Source organism: Nycticebus coucang, chromosome 3 (assembly GCF_027406575.1).
Source record: "Nycticebus coucang isolate mNycCou1 chromosome 3, mNycCou1.pri, whole genome shotgun sequence".
NCBI classification, from domain to species: Eukaryota; Metazoa; Chordata; class Mammalia; order Primates; family Lorisidae; genus Nycticebus; species Nycticebus coucang.
The window spans coordinates 59,474,295-59,496,163 of NC_069782.1; the positions used below are offsets into that span (position 1 = coordinate 59,474,295).

Below are 21,869 nucleotides of genomic sequence, written 5' to 3' on the forward strand. Positions count from 1 at the left end.
GCAGAAAAGTGGAGGTAGCCCTCATAACTTGGGTCCACGTTTTATTTCTTCCTAAGGAGCTGTGAGGCCTGGGGAACAGGAGGTTAAGGCTGCACCCCATATAACCAGGGAAACCAAAGTCCATTTAAAAGTTGGAACTTCTGGGCCGCGCCTGTGGCTCAAGGAGTAGGGCGCCGGTCCCATATGCCTGAGGTGGCGGGTTCAAACCCAGCCCCGGCCGAAAAACAAACAAACAAAAAAAGAAGTTGGAACTTCTTTCCACTCCTTGTTGAAAATAAGTCTTAGTGTCCTACAGATAACTGGGTGCCCCTCCCACTTCATGCCGTTGATATTATGGTGTCACAGTTGTTCCAGACAGCCTTAGGACTGCTCAGAAACCACCTGAGCCCTTTAACCAACCCAGTGTCCTGGTATGGGCTGTTAAAGGTTATTCTCATGTTTTAAAACCATGGCCAATACTGTATCTTGAATCCTCCATGTCTGCATTGAAAATAATTATGGGCCAGGGAGCTGCACCTTGCGGGCTGGTCACTCTCTTGAGTCTACCCCTAAAGGCACTGGCTTGCTCCCACTCAGCCTGATTGGCCACATAGCTTGAGCCCAGGTTTATTTTGGTGTAGGTAATGCTTTGTGCAGCTTCACAGATGCTACATTGTTCCTAATTGACCCCAAAACCTTTCCTTTTTTTTTTTTTTTTTTTGAGAGAGAAAGATACAGTCTTGCTCTGGCCCAGGTGATCACAAGCCTCAAACTTTTGGGCTCTAGTGCTCTTCTACCTCAACCTCCTGAGTATTTGGAACTACAAGGGCACCATCAGGCCCAGCTAATTTTCTTTTAATTGTTTATAGAGATAGGGTCTTTATAAACAAACTCCTGGCATCCAGTGATCCTCCCAGAGTGCTGGGATTACATTTTAGAGGCCCTGCATGCCCAGCCTGACTTTTAATTTTTTAATTTGCAAAACATCTAGGGGACAGTGCTGCTTCAGAAGAGTTTTGTTGTCTACCTTAGTCTTCATTGAAATGGCCACACATTTTCAGAAGGCTTTTTTTTTGACACAGAGTCTCACTATGTCACCCTGGGTAGAGTGCTGTGGTGTCACAGCTCACAACAACCTCCAACTCTTGGGCTTCAGTGATTCTCTTGCCTCAGCCTCCCAAGTAGCTGGGACTACAGGCACCTATCATAACACCCGGCTATTTTTTAATTGTGGTTGTCATTGTTTAGCTGGCCGGGGTCAGATTCAAATCCGCCACCCTGGGTGTATGTACCATACTCACTGAGCTATGGCACCCCCCAGAAGACTTATTTATTTATTTATTTTTAATTTTAAACTTTTTTTTTTTTTTTTGTAGAGACAGAGTTTCACTTTATGGCCCTCGGTAGAGTGCTGTGGCGTCACACAGCTCACAGCAACCTCCAACTCCTGGGCTTAGGTGATTCTCCTGCCTCAGCCTCCCGAGTAGCTGGGACTACAGGCGCCTGCCACAACGCCCAGCTATTTTTTTGTTGCAGTTTGGCTGGGGCTAGGTTTGAACCCACCACCCTCGATATATGGGGCCGGCGCCCTGCTCACTGAGTCACAGGCGTCACCCAGATTTTATTATTTATTTATTTATTTATTTGCGTGTGTGTGTGTGTGGTTTTTGGCCGGGGCTGGGTTTGAACCCGCCACCTCCGGCATATGGGACCGGTGCCCTTCCCCTTTGAGCCACAGGCACCGCCCAGAAGGCTTATTTTTGATGTAAATAATAAAAGTGTTCCTGGCTTGGCGCCTGTAACTCAGCAGCTAGGGGGCCAGCCATATACACTGGGGCTGGCGGGTTCAAACCTAACCCAGGCCTGCTAAACAACATTGACAACTACAAGAAAATAGCAAGGCATTGTAGCAGGCGCCTATAGTCCCAGCTACTTGGAAGGCTGAGGCAAGAGAATTGCTTAAGCCTAAGAGTTTGGGGTTGCTGTGAGCTGTGACATCACAGCAGTCTACTGAGGGTGACATGTGAGACTCTGTCTCAAGAAAAAAAAGGAAAGAAAAGAAAAAGTGTTGCTGTAAAAAGGGTTCCATGTGCATGGTTAAGTTTGGTGACCTTGGCCTGGGCCTGATGGCTCCACCTATAATCCCAGCACTCTGAGAAGCCCAGGCTGGCAGATCATCTGAGCTAGAGTGAGACTGTCTCAAAAAAAAAAAATAAAAAATAACTAAGTATTATGGTGGGCACCTGTAGTCCCAGCTACTTGGGAGTCTGAGGCAAGAGAATCACTTGAGCCTGAGTTTGAGGTTGCTGTGAGCTGTGACACCATATTACTCTACCAAGGGTGACATAGCGAGACGCTGTCTCAAAAAAAGTCTGGTGCCCTTGCTGGTGCTGCCCCTTCCTCCACACCCCAACCCACATCCCCACAGTTTCCAGCCCTGAGATGTTTAGCTGCTGGCCCTTGTGGGGATTAAGAGCCAGCAACAAGAGAGTTGCCTGGAGCTGTGGGAGGAATTCTCCTTGAGCCCTACAGTGGCCACTTGCAGGGCTGTCCTCTAACCAGAACTGTGAACCCAGAAAGGGGAGGATTCCATGATGTGAGGAAGTCACAAAATTTGGAAAAAGAAAAGAACTTCCCTGTCCCTACGTGACAGGCACCTGTGTGCATACACTGACATACGCACAGAGTATAAGGAAAGAGTTTTCCCAGGGAGAGCTAAAGATATAAAAGCACCTACAGAGTGCTTTGGCTACAACAGAGGACTTGGAAGAAGCATCCATCACTTCAAATGTGGGAAATTTCCAGGTGTGGTGGCCGTCTATAGGCCCAGTTACTGGGGAGCCCGAGGAAGAAAAATTGCTTTAGCCCAGGAATTCAAATCCAGCCTGGGCAACATAGTGAGACCCTCTCTCTCAAATGGGATGAAATAAAATGTGGGAAGTGGCAGCAACAACTACATAGGACACCCCCACTGCCAACACACACACACAACACACAGTGAGGCCATTGACTGGGCACCTCAGAGTTGAGTCCCTATGGAGCAGGGTCTCACCCCTTTCATACTGAATTATTTTTTTTTAAAAATTCATGGTTTTTGTAGACATGTTTTTTCCCTTAAGAAGTTTACTCATTTTGCTGTTTCTAAAGCACTTCTGTAAGTAATAGGCACCCATGTTTTTGGCCCAAACTTTCAAGAAAAAAAATCTTTCATTTTAATTTTTTAATTTAAATTCAAAGCTTAAATCTTGCCATGTATGGGAACCATTTCAACATTTTCCAAGGGATTTTACAGTAATTTTTGTAAAAATATCAGCTAGATTGCTAGCTCCCACCTAAAGTACATGAAGAAAAAATACATTTCTCTTCATTGGCTGAAAATGCTTTTGTTGTAAGTTCATCATAGGTTCAGTAATTTCAGGGTATTTTACAGATATAATTATTGCTTTCTGGAGTTAGCAATATTTATGAATAAGCATAAATAAAAGAATTTAAAACATTAAAAAAAAAATTCATGGTTTTGGCTCGGCGCTGTGGCTCAAGCGGCTAAGGCGCCAGCCATATACAGCTGAGCTGGCGGGTTTGAATCCAGCCCGGGCCTGCCAAACAACAATGATGGCTGCAACCAAAAAATAGCTGGGCATTGTGGTGGGTGCCTGTAGTCCCAGCTACTTGGGAGGTGCAGGCAAGAGAATCACTTGAGCCCAGGAGTTGGAGGTTGCTGTGCCCTGTGATGCCACGGCACTCTACCCAGGGCGACAGCTTGAGGCTCTGTCTCAAAAAAAAACAAAAACATGGTTTTGACCTATGTGGGTGTCCCAGCCTTGAGCACCTCCAGCAGAAGCACAGATAGGGAAGGGGCCTAGTGAACAAGGTGAGCAAGTATCTGAGCAGTCCCTCATCCCCAGCAGCCCCTCCATGTGGCCATCTGCCTGCACTGAACTTGACCGGAACACTGTGCTCTCTGTCCGCTAGGTTCTCCCCTATGGGTGTAGATCACATGAGTGGGCTTTCTGGTGTCAATGTCCCAGGAAACGCTTCTTCGGGCTGGTGCATCTTCATCTACAACCTTGGCCAAGATGCCGACGAGGGGATCCTCTGGCAGATGTTTGGCCCCTTTGGCGCTGTCACCAATGTGAAAGTGATTCGCGATTTCAACACCAACAAGTGCAAAGGGTTTGGCTTTGTGACCATGACAAACTATGAAGAAGCTGCGATGGCCATAGCCAGTCTGAACGGCTACCGCCTGGGGGACAAAATCTTACAGGTTTCCTTCAAAACCAACAAGTCCCACAAATAACTCGCTCATGCTTTTTTTGTACGGAATAGATAATTAAGAGTGAAGAAGTTCAAACTTTTTTGTTAGTGTACAACTCATTTTGCGCCAATTTTCACAAGTGTTTGTCTTAGTCTGAATGAGAAGTGAGAAGGTTTTTATACTCTGGGATGCAACTGACATGTTCAAATGTTTGAAATCCCACAATGTTAGACCAATTTTACGTTTCATAAGTTATTTCCTTTAAGATATATATTAAACAGAAACCTAACTAGACTGCATTGACTAACCAGTCCCTCTGGATGGTGGTGAAACTGAAGCATGCTTTAACTTCTAAGACTGTCTAACACTCGTTTCATTTGATGTCTCCACAAACTGGATAAACAAAAAGTGATCTTTTAGTTTTTAGTTTTTAATCTAAAGATGTTAGACAGATGCTGAGTGTGTGTTTTCTCAACCGCTTCAACATTTTAAGCGATTTGTGCTTTGGTTGGCAGAAAGTTGCTTTCCCAAGCAGGTCCCATTGCCACCTCCTGCTCGCTCAGCCTCGGGCTTTGCCGAGTGGTCCTGGGAGTGGCAGCGGGCCCGTCCATTGTGAGCCACCACCGGGGAGGGGAGTTGCATGCCGGGCCAGGCCCTCCAGAAAAGGACACAGTGTATTTTGTAAGCCCAGGCACCAATGGGAACGGACCAAAGAGTTTCAGGAAAACTCCAGTATATTCCAGAGTCAGATCTAAGCTCCAGGCACGCCTGAAGATGTGTTGCTACTCACATCCCGAATTTCTGTCCACACATTGCATGCACGGTGCCCCACACAGCGGATGCTGTTCTCAATAATTTCTCCAGTTTCCAAGAGCTTTTAACATAGCTTGAAGGCATAAGATAGCTCTGTTTTTTAATAACACGTAAACATTTGAGCATTGTATTTCTCGCATCCCTTCTTGTGAGCGCTAGACTTTTTTCTATTTTAGTCGGATTTTGTTTTGGAATTTTGTTTTCAGATGAACACTCAGCAGAAAAGTACTTAACTTCTTGCCAGTTATCTATTAACAAAAACCTTTGATTTGTAGTTTTAAAGATTAACCCTCAAACATTCTCTTCATAACTGCCTTGACATTTTGGGTTGTTCTGTTCTGTTAATTTTCTTTTGCTTTTTTGTGTTTTTTGTTTGTTTTTACTTTTGCATTTAAGACCATTAAATTTGATTTTGTTTTGCTCGAATTTTGTTTTGTTTTTTATTTTACCTTTTCTTTCTTTTTGGCTAGGTAAGGTACAGACCGCCCCGCATTCAGGGAGGACTCATAAGATCTTAAAAAACAAATACTTGCCTCAAGAAAAAGCATTTCTGAATCTGTGACATAGGAACGCACAGTCAGAGATCAGTGGTTCTCAGACTGGGAGCTGGTAGGAAGAGTCCAAGAGAGGCCTGTGCAGTAGGCAGGGCCACATCTCCCAAAACTCGTCAGGACTGTGGACTGATTTTTATAAATAACTGGTGTACAGAGAGAATTAAAAACAGGATAACTTAGTACCAGCAGTTTTTAACCTTGACATGAGACTAAAATATGTAATGATAGGCTATTTTTTAGTTATCAATATCATGGAATGGCGGCATTATTTATCTATTTATTTATTTATTTATTCATCTATTTAAGTGGAAAATTGGGCCATAGGCACAGCCGTCTCCAGAACAGGTCAGTGTCTCCAGAAGCTCTTGGGTGATTTGAGGCCACTGTTCTCATCCCCTCTCCCTGACCCGTCACTGAGGGGTTGTTGTCATCCTCACAAATTGAGGATGTTGCCATCCACACCCAGGCCATGTCTCATCAAAGTCAGCCAAGTGCCACAAGGGATCTCCCTTCTCCAGTAGAAGTTCCAGATCCTCAGTAAAAGCCAGCCTGTGGGGCATCCCTCTGGATCCTAAAACCAATGCCCATTTGCCTGGATTTGACACAAAAGAGGGACCCTGCTCTGTCACCCAGAGCACTCTTCACCCTCAGACCAGAACGTTTTCCTGGAAAAATAATGCCCTTCAGGGTCACTGAGGCCAGCATCTTCTGAGTGAAGGTGGGATTCCCGATTCTGAAATTTACCCTCATGTCTCCGCATTCCCACACATTCCTGCCTGCCTTAGAGAGTGTTTGACAGAGAATTCTTTCTGCCTTACGCTTCAACTGTGAAAATGATGGTGGGCTCCTAGCTAGCACCTCAGCTTCCTCTCTCCCCTCCCTCTGTTTGAACCCTGTTGATTATTCTAATGCTGGGACAGATGAGAAGGAGATGCGAAGTATATCAACCTTTGAAAATTACATGAAGTTTCTTATTTCGGTAAAATATTAATTTTATGTGGTCTCCACTGTTCCAACAGCCTTCTAGCTAAAAATTCCAATGCATTTCTATGGGATTTTTACTTCACAAGTTTGTGAAAGGATTTAGCTTTTGAAATGTCACTCCTGAAAAGCAGTCTTCACTCCAATCCAGGTACTCGATGCTGGCCTATGCTTATAAAAGCTCATTACATCAAGCCTTGCTTACAAAAGGAAGATCCCTTTTTTAAAATATTACAACCCCCTAATTTCTTAAACATTTTTACGTAGAATAGTCATATTTGTATTTAGCAAAATGAGTGCACTCCTTTTACTTGGGGGTTTTGATGGAAAAGCATTAAGAGTAGATAACGTTAGTTTATCAAAAATTTGATTTGGTAAATACCAAAGAGGCTTTGATTAAATTCTCTTTGACCTGTGCAACTTCCTCTGGTAGTTAAACCCTAAGCAGCTCTGATGTTGTGAACCTGCATCTAGTGAAATTATCCATCCCCACCCTCACCTTGGTTCTCCCCTTACCTAATTTTTGATGTAATATGCCCAGCCATAGTCTGTGCTGGTCGTGCCTCGAGTTGCAGTTCTGTGACTGATTCCCTGCTGGGTGCTCAGTCTCTTCCACAGCCACCATCTTGCATGACTGTTTGAAAGGCGGCTTCCTCAGTGGCCTGTCTATGGATGATGCTGGGTGGGTTCTGCCTTCTCCTGAAAGGTGAGTCTTTCCCTTGCCAAGGGCAGCTGCCTTAACCTTTGAGAGTCTGCACTTGGTGTTAGTATTGGGGACCCAGCATCCAGGGATGAAACTGTGCTGCTGTAGGGAGCCAAGGCTGGCTCAGTCAAGGGATCAGAGAAGCAGATGAACATGAAGACAGTGGCAATTCACTTAACCTTGGTCTGGCTGCACATGAAGGCCATTTGTCTCTGACGTGTTGAAAAGACGCCCAGTCCTGCATCAAACTTGAAAGTTGAAATTGCCATCACTCAGCTGTTCAATTTCACATCAGATTCAGCCTGATATTCTGTGTGCATTTTGCAGCCTTTCTGTTTGGATGAAAGAGAATAAAATTACAAGGGTCTGTCCTCCACCCAAGACCTCAGTCACGTCCCATCTTCCCAGGACCTACCTCACCTTCTGGGACCCCGAGACAACTCCTTAGGAGAGATCCTATGGGTATCTCCTTAGGAGAGATGCTGGGTCCTGTCCAGGAACTTGCCAAAACAGCCCTGAAGTCACAAGAGCTTTCTGCTGAGGGGCATTGATAATCTGCACATTCTTTCTTAACTAGCCAGAGAATCTGAATCTTGGGTCCCAGGCAGGGTTCTCATTTCCAAACCTTTTGATTCCCCACCCCCACCCCCACACCTGTAATGATTGTACCATACTTTTCCACAACCTTTCCTTGACATAGTTCAGTTTTTTCTTGGTCATTACAAAAAAATGCTCTTTTATTTTTTTATTTTTTAACTTGTAAGTCACTGAAAGGGCCTGTTAGGCTAACAGAGACTTTGAGAGGACTGTATTTTTCTTCCACCAGAAGAGAAGGCTTTTCTGTTGTTGGGGCCACCTCTTTCACCTTGTGACGTTCCGTTTACAGTGACTTGCTTTGGGGGAGGGGGAAGCTTGATCAGCGGATTCCCATGTTGTACAGTAGATGGTTAGATATTTTGTATATTAGTGTGTTTTAAGTTATTGATTTGTTTTATATAAAATAATTTATTTTTCAGGTGCCATTTTTCATTTTAACTTTGTTTTTACATGGGTTTGTTTTCAATAAAGTCTGACACTGCTGTCCAAAAGTCAACAATAAAATGAATCCCATTGTGTTCTTTTAAGGATGCTTATGTAACTAGCTTTTTAAATTATTTTCAGAAAAAAAGCCCTTATCAATTCTCCATCTCCCCATTGCTTTTTTTTTAATGCTTGTGAATAAATGTTCTTTAGTGTTTTAGGAGGAAAAAGCAAACCTAGATTTTGATAATCCAGAAGATTTCAGATTAATAAAGAAGCTTTGAAAGAAGACCATTTTTCAAAATTTTAGTGAAGTGTGAATATTTTTTGTCAATGGCTTTCTCAAAGAGAATGAAACTTTTGCACCATTTTCAGAGTTTTTATAGAGATGCCAAATTGATATATTTACATGTAATGGAAACATGAAAAGTTTTATTAAACAATTGTTCATAGCTGTGTAGACATCTTAATTCAGTTTCCAAAGCTCTCAAAAGCGTATTTTTGAAATACGGAGTGGTACGGTTGGGGGTGTGACCTATGATTCCAAACAACTCGATGGTCCGGACACTCAGTTCTCTCTGCAGGTTTCAGGTTTGTGTTAAACACTGTATGTTAACCGTGACTGGAATTCTGTGATATTTTGGTAATAAATGAAGTGGGATCATTGCGATGTGACGGTGTAGGGGTGATCATGTATGACATGTGAGCAGCCCACAGCTGTGTAAGACTCCAGGTGACTTTTTCCTTCCTAGGTAAGCCTGGGCCAAGCTGTGGCCTTGGCCCTGGGACAGGTAGGAGCCTGCAGACAGCTGGGCCCAGCCTGGGTGTGCTCTGTGACTGGCTCTCCATCACCATTCCTCTCCTGTCCAGACCCTCTCTCCTCACTCTCCAACAGCCTATCCTCTTGCAGCCTCTGGGTGTGGCCTGTCGGTCTCTTCCCCACCTCTGCTCTCCCTGGCCTAATAGCCTCCCCTCCTCTGAGGATTCTCTAGTATGCGACACAGGCAAGCCACTGGCTCTGAGTCTTGTTTTCCTGTCTGTGAAATGGGTCCATATTACCCACAGTACCCTTGTGAAGATAAGGAGAGATCAAGTCCACATCAGTGCTTATCCCAGCTGCTCCAAATCCAGGGAGCAGGTCAGGGCCGGACACAGACAGCATCAGCCCCTATGTGCCCCAGCCCCCAGGACTTAGCAGATAGCCATGGACCAGCCTCTCAGGCATATATTTATGTAGCCTGTTCAAGTCATCGGTTTTTCTTTCTGTCGTGTGTATGTTTTGTTCAGCGTTCATCTCCTTCTCTTCCAGACGTGACTAAATGGCCCCATGGCTGTTGGGGAGGCCTTGGAATGTCCAGCGCTGGCTGTGGAAGAAGGGCTGCACTCCAGCCAGAGGCTACCCTGGGTGTATCTCTGGAGGGCTGAGACCCTAGGGGCAGCCAGCTGGGAATCCTGGGGTTGGTGGATCTCCTGCACTTTCACCCTGTGAACTCAGGGAAGGGGGCCTGGGTGTCAGCACTGCCAGATGAGTCTGTGTCCACCTCCCCTGCAGCCTCACTAAGAAGCAGATCAGGCTTCTGCGGGTCTGGGTGGGCCTGAAAGCCTGTGTTTCTAATGAGCTTCCCAGTGTCTGGGGACTCATCTCGACAAGAGGTTTAGGAGAGTAATATGCATTAGACATCCGTTAATGAAGCCTGGCTGCTCCTTCACCCCCCATTCCACCTCTGGTCTTATTCCCCGTACCCCAGGATTTGGAAACCCAGGAGACTCTCAAGCAAGGCCTGAGCAGTAAAGGAGGCAGCTTCTCACCAGCCCCCTCCAGCCTTCCTGCAAAGGAAATAGATGGGACCTCCACCTCACATGGTGGGGTACGGGGGATGCGCAGGATAGGAGAGGGGCCCCTGGGGATGTGGCACTGGGCCAAATGGGACTTGGTAGCTTTGTGAGCTCTTTGCTTCACAAAGTACTTTATGTCACCTGCACATCAGCTGTGAGGAAAGTGATACCATTGTTCATGTGCCCGTTTCATTGACACTCAGCAGGTTGGCAAACAGATGCTATGCCAGTGATACTTTTCTTTTTTCTTATATATTAGTTTGGCATAGAGCAGCCTGAGTTTGTGCCTATGAACTGTCCCATTTTGGGCTCAGTCAGGGACCGGGAGTTGGTACAGAGGAGGCTGACCCCCAGGGATGGGAAGGAGCTCGTGGGCCCAAAGTCACATGCCCCAAACTCTTCCCAAGAGGTCTTTCGGCTGCTCCAGAGTGATGAAGGAAATGTTCCCTCATGCCCCTCCAAGGAGAAAGGTGGCTGGCTCTTTCCCACTCAAGCATCCTCAGAGCCTCAGGGTCCCCTCACCCTGCCACCAGATCTGCTGCAGAATCTGACTCTTGTTCAAAGACAACTGAAAATTTCAAGAGTCCAACAGCAGAGCATTAAACTCTCCAGCCCAAGGCCAGCCTGCATGCTGTCCTCCCCTATGCTCTCTCCTGGCAGCTGCTGGTGGTCCTTGTTAGGGGTATTCTCTTCCTAACACCCGATGCAGAGATTTTCAGGGTAATTTGGGCTTCTTGTGTACTAAGGAATTTCAGAAGGATTTTGACTCAGGGCCCTAAGAGTAAGAATGGTACTGTGGTGCGGCACCTGTGGCTCAGTGTTTAGGATGCTGGCCCCATATACCAAGGGAGGCAGGTTTGAAACCAGCCCCAGCCAAACTGCAATTAAAAAAAAAAAAAAAGCCAGGCATTGTGGTGGGCGCCTGTCCAGCTACTTGGGAGGCTGAGGCAAGAGAATCACCTAAGCCCAAGAGTTGGAGCTTGCTGTGAGCTGTGACACCATGGCACTCTACCAAAGGCAAAAAAGTAAGACTATGTCTCTTAAAAAAAAAAAAAAATGGTACTGTGGCTGTGAGGGTCTGTGGAGTGAGGGCCTGGGTCTCAGGAGAGGAAAAAGCTTCAAAGAGGCACTGTGTGGAGGACCAGGGCTCAGGCTGCTGAAATGTCCCTTCCAGGTCCCCTTGAAGGACCCAGGACAAGAGGTAGGGATGGGAATGAGGAGCCAGTGGGTACAACAGGCACCTGTGCCTGTGTGTTGGAAAGGGGAGCCAGTGGGTACAACAGGCACCTGTGCCTGTGTGTCACATCAGACCTCATGGAGGGAGAGGCCTGAGGGTCACCAGTGTGATCCACGCATCCCCTAATCTGTGAGGGCTACAGGCTGGCGATAAAGGAGTGGAGAGGACAAAGCCCTAAAGATGGCCTGCGATGGGCCTGGAGCTGCTCAGGGGAAATGCCAGGACCACCAAGGGTGTCGGGGCCGTGGGAAAGTCTGGAATCAGTTTTGGAGGGCACAATGCCTCAGCCACAGTGACGTTACCTTTCTCCTTGGTCCACATAAAACTGCTGCATCACAGGCACATAGCTGGATGGGCTGTCACCAAACACGGGTGGTATGATAGATAGGGATGATCTGACTGGACATAAAGGGTGCAGGGCAGCTGAGAAATTCCCACAGGGGTCTAAAAGAGCTGGAGCATCTCGGGCCTTGCACGCTCAAGACCCTACAGTTGGAGCAAGTTTTTAAAATGAGCCTTGTGGTTGGGCGTGGTGTTTCACGCCTGTAATCCTAACACTGGTAGGCCAAGGCAGGAGGATTGCTTGAGCTTAGGAGTTCAAGCAAGACCTCGTCTCTACTCAAAATAGAAAATCTTAGCTCAGCGCCCATACCTCAATGGTTAGGGCACTGGCTACATGACACTGGGGCTGGTGGATTCGAATCCGGCCAGGCTGCTCAACAACGATAACAACTACAACAACAAGAAAAAAATAGCCGGGTGTTATGGTGGGTGCCTGTAGTCAAAGCTACTTGGGAGGCTGAGGCAAGAGAATTGCTTAAGCCCAAGAGTTTGAGGTTGCTGTGAGCTGTGACAACACAGCACTCTACCAGGGGTGACATAGTGAGGTTCTGTCTCCAAAAAAAATTAAATAAATAAAAATAGAAAATGTAGCCAGGCATGGTGGCAAGCGCCTGTACTTTCAGCTACTCAGGAAGCTGAGACAGGCGGATCATTTGAACCCAAGAGTTTGAGATTGCTGTGAGCTATGACGCCACAGCATTCTAACCTAGGCAACACCAACAGAGTGAGACTGTCTCAAAAAAACAATAAATGAAATGGGCCTCAAACAAAAATGGCAGGAGCAGATGCTCTGGAAGCAGGGGTAGGTGTATGCCAGGCTTTTCTGAGGACAGCAGGTGTGGTGTTCTCTAGAAGATTCACATGTCCTCTGAGGAGGCAGTAGGGACCCCGAATGCCAAGTTTACACCAGGGTGCGGGGGTCTGATAGCTATATTCTTCAGAGGCTGTAGCCTTGGCCTTGCACCTACAACCTTTCCCATTTTATCGTTTTCTTAGCTCGAATTTCATGTCCGTGAGCTGTTCACTTACATCTCACTGGCTGACTGGACCAGGCTGGTGGGAGGCATATACCACTGGAAGGGTGTCAACATGGCCTGTGGCAGTGGTGCCCGTGCTCTGACTGGGTCAGGGTGACGAGCACACCAGCTGCGTTGTGACATGTAAAGTTGAGACAAAAACTGAATAAATAAAAAGAATCCAAGAAAGAACATGTCAAAAATCAAGATATTAAGAGTATAAAAGCCAGGCAGGATGGCAGTGCCTGTAGTTCCAGCTACCAGGGCGGCTGAAGTGAGGATTGCCTGAGCCCAGGAGTTGGAGGCTACAGTGAGCTGTGGTTATGCCACTGCACTCCAGGGGAAGACCCTGTCTTGAATGAATGAATGAATAAATGAATGAGAAAAAGATGCAGGAAGAGAGGGAGGGAGGAAAAGAAAGAAAAAATCAGTCTTGGCTCGGCACCTGTAGCTCAGCAGCTAGGGCGCCAGCCACATACACCGGGGCTAGCAGGTTCAAACCTGGCCCTGGCCTGCCAAACAACGATGACAACTACAACAAAAAAATAGCAGGGCGTTGTGGCGGCCACCTGGAGTCCCAGCTACTTGGGAGACTGAGGCAGGAGAATGGCTTAAGCCCAAAAGAGTTTGAGGTTGCTGTGAACTGTGACGTCACAGTATTCTACAGATGGCAACATAGTGAGACTCTGTCTCAAAAAAAAAAAAAAATCAGTCTTGAGTACTTAGAAAATAGTGAAGATAAAATACTTGTAATAGGGTGGCACCCATAGCTCAGCGGGTAGGGCGCCAGCCACATACACCAAGGCTGACGGGTTCAAACCCAGCCTGGGCCAGCTAAACGACAACTACAACAAAAAAATAGCCAGGTGTTGTGGTGGGCGCCTGTACTCCCAGCTATCGGGAGGCTGAAGCAAGAGAATCACTTAAGCCCAAAAGTTGGAGGTTGTATGAGCTGTGACACCAAGGGGAACCCATTGAGACCAGCAAAATCCTTGAGTTTGAATTTGTTCATTCATCCAACAAACTGGTTGAAGTAAAAGCCACAAGAATCAAATTCTGTTAACTCTTGACTTCACTCTGGTGCCCCTGGTGATGAAAGAAGACCAGATTCATCGCCACCCTGAATGTAGCAACAGGATGTATATCCCATGAATGGCAACAGGATGTAGGTCCATCCCCCAGTCCTCCCAAATGACCATGGGCTTGGCCATCAATGCCTGGTTCACGGCCCATACCCCCCAAAACAGGGTGAAGCACATTCTAGCCTTCCTGAATCTGCACCGTGCCAGAGGCTTTCTCCTGGTATTGCAGAACATGATAGAATCTCCAGCCAGGACTGCCCAATACTTCTTTAAATGTCCTCCTTGAAGCAAGTGCCAGATGGAATGGAGTGAACTTTATTTGCCTGGTCTCATGATGAGAAATTATTAATGAACCCATAAAGGGTTCTTCCCGCTAGGCTCAGTTGCTTCGCACATAGAAAGATAACCCCTGAGGGTGGTGCCTGTAGCTCAGTGGGTAGGGGGCCGGCCACATGTACCGAGGGTGGTGGGTTCAAGCCTGGCCCCAGCCAAACTGCAACAAAAAATAGCCAGGCGTTGTAGTGGGCACCTGTAGTCCCAGCTACTCAGGAGGCTGAGGCATCGCCTAGCCCAGGAGTTGGAGGTTGCTGTGAGCTGTGACGCCATGGCACTCTACTGAGGGCAATAAAGTAAGACTGTCTCTAAAAAAAAAAAAGGAAAGACAATCACTGAGGCTATAAGGACTGTCAAGAAAGGAAAATTGTAGGGCGGCGCCTGTGGCTCAGTGAGTAGGGCGCAGGCCCCATATACCGAGGGTGGTGGGTTCAAACCCAGCCCTGGCCAAACTGCAATAACAACAACAAAAAAATAGCCGGACGTGGGCGGCGCCTGTGGCTCAGTGAGTAGGGCGCCGGCCCCATATGCCGAGGGTGGCGGATTCAGACCCAGCCCTGGCCAAACTGCAACAAAAAAATAGCCGGGCGTTGTGGCGGGCGCCTGTAGTCCCAGCTGCTTGGGAGGCTGAGGCAAGAGAATCGCGTAAGTTGTGGCGGGCGCCTGTAGTCCCAGCTGCTCGGGAGCTGAGGCAAGAGAATCGCTTAAGCCCAGGAGTTGGAGGTTGCTGTGAGCTGTGTGAGGCCACAGCACTCTACCGAGGGCCATAAAGTGAGACTCTGTCTCTACAAAAAAAAAAAAAAAAGGAGAATCGCGTAAGCCCAAGAGTTAGAGGTTGCTGTGAGCCGTGTGACGCCATGGCACTCTACCCGAGGGCGGTACAGCGAGACTCTGTCTCTACAAAAAAATAAAATAAAAAATGAAAAAAAATAGCCGGACGTTGTAGCAGGCACCTGTAGTCCCAGCTAATTGGGAGGCTGAGGCAGGAGAATTGCCTAAATCCAGGAGTTGGAGGTTGCTGTGAGCTGTGATGCCATAACACTCTACCGAGGGTGTTAAAGTGAGACTCTGTCTCAAAAAAAAAAGGAAAATTGTTACAGAGGATGTCAATTTGGAGGCAGAAGGACTGCCTCAAATCTACCCCTTCAATTGACAGGCTCAGGAATTTTTCTAGAGGTGAAATGAGTAATCCATGAAGTAAGTGAGCATCATTACATGTTTGGAGCAAAGTGCAGGGCACGCAAGCAAGAACAATGAGAAATCATACTGGTACATACATCACATGATCAAAAAGTGGTGGATGGCTGGATGCAGTGGCCTGTCATCCTAGCACTTAGGGAGGCCAAGGCCAGAGGATCCCTTGAGGCCAGGAGTTCAAGATCAGCCTGGGCAAGAGCAAGATGCCATTTCTACAAAAAATAGAAAAATTAGCCTGGCTTGGTGGTGTTCACCTGTAGTACAAGCTACTTGGGAGGGTGAGGCAGGGGGATGACTTGAGCCCAGGAGTTTGAGGCTACAGTGAGATGTGATGACACCACTGTATGCCAGCCTGTATATAAGCCCCTCTAGCATGGATATTTTTTCTTTCTTTCTTTCTTTTTTTTGAGATAGAGCCTCAAGCTATTGCCCTGGGTAGAGTGGTATGGCATCACAGCTCACAGCAACCTCCAACTCCTGGGCTTAAGTGATTCTCTTGCCTCAGCCTCCCAAGTAGCTGGGACTATACGTGCCTGCCACAACACCTGGCTATTTTTTGTTGTAGTTGTCATTGTTATTTAACAGGCCCAGGCCAGGATTGAACTCACCAGTGCCAGTGTATGTGGCTGGCACCCTAACCACTGAGCTACGGGCACAGAAGTTGCAGGTGGAATTCTGAACTGAGTTGGTCATGGTGGACAGAATAAATGGCCCCCAAAGACATGTGGGCCCTAAACCCCTGGAGCCCATGAATATGTGACTTGGCACAGTGAACAGGCTTTGCAGATGGGATTAAGTTAAGAATCTTGAGATGGGGAGATGATTCTAGATTATCCAAGTGAGCCCAGTGTCATCACAAGATTAGACTACAGATACAGAAACAATGTGACCAAATAATGGAAGACTGTCACAGTGATTTTAAAAATTAAAAAAAAAAAAAAACCAACCTGAAAATGCTGGCTCATGCCTGTAATTCCAACACTTTCTGAGGCCCAGGTGGGAGGATCACTTGAGGCCAGGAAGGAAATCCTGGTCTCAAGTGATGCTCCCTCTTTGACTTCCTAAAGTGCTGAGATTACAGGTATGAGCCACTGTGTCTGGCCCAGATTTCCTTTTTCCTTTTTTTTTTTTTGAGACAGGGTCTTACTCTTTTGTCCTGGCTAGAGTTCAGGGGTATCATCATAGCTCACTGCAACCTCAAACTCCTGGGTTCAAGGGATCCTCTTGCCTCTGCCTCCTGAGTAGCTGTGACTACAAGGTACTCACCACAAAGCCTGGCTAATTTTTCTGTTTTTAGTAGAGACAGAGTCTCACTCTTGCTCAGGCTGGTCTTGAACCCCTGAGCTCAAGTGATCATACCACCTGACCTCCTGAAATGCTGGGATTACAGGTGTGAGCCTCTGTGCCCAGCCCGGATTCTCTTTCTTTTTTTTTTTGGTTTTTTTTGGCCGGGGCTGGGTTTGAACCTGCCACCTCCAGCATATGGGACTGGCGCCCTACCCCTTGAGCCACAGGCGCCGCCCCAGATTCTCTTTCTGACACCAGCCATGTGGCTGTGGGCCACCTCCTGCCCTTCTGGAAGCTTTAGGTGCCTCATCAGTGTAAGAGGGCTAGTGACAGTCCCCACTTCCTAGGGTTGTCCAGATGGTGTTAAATGAGATAACAGCTTCCTCGAGCTGAGCAGACAATCTGGCAGAGAGGAGTTGGGCAACGAGCGCCAGCTGCTATAATTATACCCAGAGAAAGAGCACCGGAGATGGAAGAGTCAGCTGAGTTGAAGGCGTAAAAGTGGAGAGGAAGCCAAACAGAAGGCAGACAGATGGCAGAGGCCCGTGGGCAGCAGCTGCCATGAGTGGGCTGGAGCCGTGAGCCATAGGGAAGATACAGAGAGTCCCTTATATTGGTTTGCTAGGGCTGGTATAACAGAGTACCCCAGACTTGGTGGCTCAAACAACAAAAATGTAGTGCCTCACAGTTCTGGAGGCTAAAAGTCTGAGACCAGGTGTCAGCAGGACCGGTTCCTTCTTGGGCCTCTCCTTGGCATGCAGAGAGCTGCCTTCTCCTTGTGCCCTCACATGGTGTCCCTCTGTATGTGTCTGTGTCCTAATCCCTCCTCTTCTTATGAGGACCCCCAGTCCTTTGGATCAAGGTCCACCCTAATGGCCTCATTGTACCTTAAAGGACCTGTCTCCAAATACAGCTGTGTTTAGTGGTTCAAGGAGTTAGAACTTCAACATATGAATTTTGGGAGGACACGGTTGAGCCCATAACAGCCATTGAGAGGGTTGTTGGGAGAATAGGAATGAGAAGACCATGATACTAGAGGCAACAGGCTCCCCTGTCTCAGGGTATGCAGAGGCATGACCAGTCTCCAGCAGGCTCAACGACCAATCATCCTGCAAGGCCTAGCTGAGTGCTTTAGGTGCCCATCTCCCTTGCAGCCAAAAAGGACCTAACTAAGCCAGTACCTAAAGTACCTGGCATACTCAATAAGTCATAGCTCTTATTGTTATTCAAATCACTTTGTCAGCAATATTCATATTATAAAAAAATCATTTAGGCCAAAAAAATTAAGAAGAACCCAATTACATAATAATACACATTACCATAAAAATCAGAGACATGGCATTATTAAACTTACTTGCTTTATAAAATATAACAACAAAATGGGAAAAAATGATGTTAGGAGTAGAAGAAATGGAAAGAAACGATATTGATGGCTCAGCGCCCGTAGCTCCGTGGTTAGGGTGCTGGCCACATACACTGGAACTGATGAGTTCAATCCTGGCCCCGGCCTGTTAAACAATAATGACAACTACAACAAAAAATAGACGGGTGTGGGCGGCGCCTGTGGCTCAGCGGGTAGGGCGCTGGGCCCATATGCCAGAGGTGGCGGGTTCGAACCCAGCCCCGGCCAAATTAAAAAAAAAAAATAGACGGGTGTAGTGGCAGGCGCCTGTAGTCCCAGCTACTTGGGAGGCTGAGGCAAGAGAATCGCTTAAGCCCGAGAGTTGGAGGTTGCTGTGAGCTGTGACCCCACAGCACTCTACCGAAGGTGACATAGTGAAACTTTGTCTCTAAAAACAAACAAAAAAAAGAAACATAATTGCCACAAGAAAATTCAATATCCCCCTATGGCAAATTGAGTGTATGAAAAGAATGAATGACACAGAGGATATATGCAAAAGCACTGATTAATGAAATAAATAATTCAGATAGATACCAAAGTTTGCCTTACAAATAAGTAGGCTTTTAAAAACAAAATTAAACTTTGTATTTTAGAAAAATTGATTTACACAAAAATTACAAAGATACTGTAGAGCAGCAGTCCCCAACCTTTTGGGCACCAGGGTCTGGTTTCAAGGAAGACAATTTTCCACAGACTAGGGAGTAGGGGATGGTTTGAGGATGATTCAAGCACATTACATTTCCACTTCCGATCATCAGGCTTTAGATTCTCGGAAGGAGGCACAGCCTAGACCCCTCACATGTGCAGTTTATAGTAGGGTTCCCACTCCTATGAGGCTCTAATACTTCTGATTATCTGATAGGAGGCAGAGCTCAAGCCGTGATGTGACTGAGGGGGAGTGGCTGAAAACACAGATAAAGTTTAGCTCACTCACCTGCAGCTCACCTCCTGATATGTGGCTTGGTTCCCAACAGGCCACTGACCAGTACCAGTATTAGTGTGTGTGTGGGGGGGGCTGCAGCTGTAAAGAGTTCCCATATACCCCCTACTCAGTATACTTACTACAATTAATGAACCAATACTGACACATTATAACTTACTAGCATCTATACTTTATTCAGATTTCTTCAATGTTTCTCTAATATCTTTATTCTGTCCCAAGATCTGGCATGACATTTAATTGCCAACCTTGTTAGGCAATAGTTTCTCAGACTTGTCTTGTTTTGACACCTTGACAGTTTTTTACGCCTTTCTTTTTCAGAGATAGGGTCTTGCTCTGTTTCCCAAGCTAGAGTGCAGTAGTGTCATCATAGGGTCACTGCAGTTCCAAACACCTGGACTCAAGTGATCCTCCTGCCTCTCATCCTTGCAAGTAGCTGGGACAACAGGCACATGCCACCATACCTGGCTGATTTTTAAACTTTTTTGTAAAGATGAGGTCTTGCTATATTTCGCAGGCTGGTCTTAAACTCTTGGCCTCAAGTGATCCTCCTGCTTCAGCCTCTCAAAGTGCTGAGACCAGGTATGTGTCATGGTCTGAATGTCTGTGTTCCTTCAAACTTCATACATACAGCCCTCATGCACAGGATTAGTGCTCTTATGAAAGAAACCTAAAGTAGTTTGTTCACCCCTTCCACCATGCAATGATAAGGCACTCATCAAGCAGACAGCAAGCCCTCTCCAGACTCCCAGGGTTATATTCTGAGACAAAAGGAAGATTATCTGGGTGTGCACAATCTAGTTCTAAGAGACCTTTAAAAGCAAAGCATTTTCCCCTGGCTAACAGCAGAGGGCATGTCAGAGAGTCCAAGCATGAGGAAGACAGAGATGGTATTGCTGGCTTTGAAGGCAGAGGGGCCATGTGAGGAGGAACTAAAGCAGCCTCAAGGAGCAAAGAGCCCCCAGCTGACAAGCAGTAAGGAAACTGGTCATCAGCTCAACAGCTGCAAGAAACTGTTGTTTTGCCAGCAACCTGAATGACCTTGAAGCAGATTCTTCCCTGGATGGGTTGGTTTTGAACCTAGCCTGGGTTTATTTTGATTCTGATCTTGAACTCAGTTTAGAATGACTCCATTTTTTTCTTTTTTTTTTTTTCAGTTGTGGTAAAAACATGAAATCTACCCTTTTCACAAATTGCTAAGTGTTCGATACAGTATTAACCACACATACATTGTTGTAAAAATCTTTAAGGCTTGACAAATTTGCATGCCATCCTTGCCCAGGCAGCAGGCTAATCTTTTTGCTCATGTTCCAATTTCAGTGTATATGCTGCCAAGGCAAGCACCCAGCCAATCTTCTCACCTACAGAACTGGGAGATGATAAATGGGTGTTGTTTTTAGCCCCAAGTTTGTGGTGATTTTTATGCAGAGATAGAAAAATTACATCCTAACCATTGAAGATTAAAGATTTAAGTGAGATGAGGTACATATGGTATATAGATTTAAGTAAGGTGATGTACCTGGTACCTGGACAATGCTAATAAATTAATTAACTAGTATTAATACCCCGTTTCCCCGATAATAAGACATCCTCTGAAAATAAGACCTACTTACAGGAAAGATAAGACATCCCCTGAAAATAAGACCTGGCGCATCTTTGGGAGCACACCTTAAAATAAGACTTTGTCTTATTTTTGAGGAAACAGGGTACCACTGGCCCCTGTCCCCACCCAGTAAGAAACAGTTGAAAGCTACTTTCAGCCTGGAAACCTGTGCTATAAATAAGGTCTGCCACATCCAAGAGATTTCACAAGAGGTCCCTTAGGAGCTCTTTCATTTATTCATTCATTGTGACCACCTATGTGCCAGACACTGGCCTATCCATCTCAGGATATGACAGCTGTCAGATTCCCAAGGGATTCACAAATGGGTGAAGGACATGAAAACCAGGAAGTGATTGCTTGAGGTTCCAGGGAGAGCATCTTCCTGGCTGTATCAGTCCCCAGCCCTGCCACTTCCCACTGGGGGACCAGGCTGGGACTGCAGAGACAAGGTTCTCTACCCACTCCAGGCTGGAGCAATGCTCAAAAGGACACTCTTTCCATGTGCTGTCTGGCTAAGAGCAGAATTCCCAGCCACTGCTGTCTCCTTTCTGCATACCCTCCTAGACAAAGAGGTGTCTCTCCTAGATTCAGGGCTGACCCCTTCTCAGATCTTCTACTCCCTCATGTAAACACACCCAGACTTCTCCTGCTGAAAAGGACCAACTTTTTTGTGTGTGTGTGTGTGGTTTTTGGCCAGGGCTGGGTTTGAACCCACCACCTCTAGCATATGGGGCCGGCGCCCTGCCTTTGAGCCACAGGCGCCACCCTAAAAAGGACCACCTTTTCTTTCTTTTTTGTTTTTTTTTTTTGTAGAGACAGAGTCTCACTTTACGGCCTTCGGTAGAGTGCCATGATGTCACAGGACTCACAGCAACCTCTAGCTCTTGGGCTTCCGTGATTCTCCCACCTCAGCCTCCTGAGCAGCTGGGACCACAGGTGCCTGCCACAACGCCCGGCTATTTTTTGGTTGCAGTTCAGCCGGGGCTGGGCTTGAACCCGCCACCCTCGGTATATGGGGCTGGCGCCCTACTCACTGAGCCACAGGCGCCACCCAAAAGGACCAACTTTTAACCAAGCCATTGAACTTAGTATCACCTAGAGTGGGACAAGCTTATGTTCTAGACCTCCAGTTGGGACACACTGGGAAATACACATACCATGGAATATTCTTGGAACCTCGTCGTGATGAATTAATCATTCCAATTCAGATTGTGGAACACTTTTACAAAATGACAGATTTTTTTAAGTTGTCATGCTCATGAAAGACACACACACACACAAATCTAGGA

The 21,869-nt window shown here is 46.6% G+C and overlaps 1 protein-coding gene and 1 non-coding gene across 2 annotated transcripts in view; one reads left to right on the top strand and one right to left on the bottom strand.

Annotated features, from left to right (window-relative positions):
• ELAVL1 (ELAV like RNA binding protein 1) overlaps window positions 1-7,633 on the top strand; it is a 45,452-nt gene extending 37,819 nt beyond the window's left edge. Inside the window, exon 6 of the mRNA XM_053582590.1 lies at window positions 3,952-7,633. Within this exon, the coding sequence (XP_053438565.1) occupies window positions 3,952-4,276 (325 nt within the window). The 3' untranslated portion in view covers window positions 4,277-7,633. The remainder of the gene's footprint in view (window positions 1-3,951) is intronic.
• Window positions 7,634-20,214: 12,581 nt separating this feature from the next.
• LOC128582813 (U6 spliceosomal RNA) lies at window positions 20,215-20,321 on the bottom strand. Its single transcript, XR_008379245.1, has one exon. It is a non-coding gene; the product is annotated as a U6 spliceosomal RNA (small nuclear RNA).
• Window positions 20,322-21,869: the final 1,548 nt, after the last annotated feature.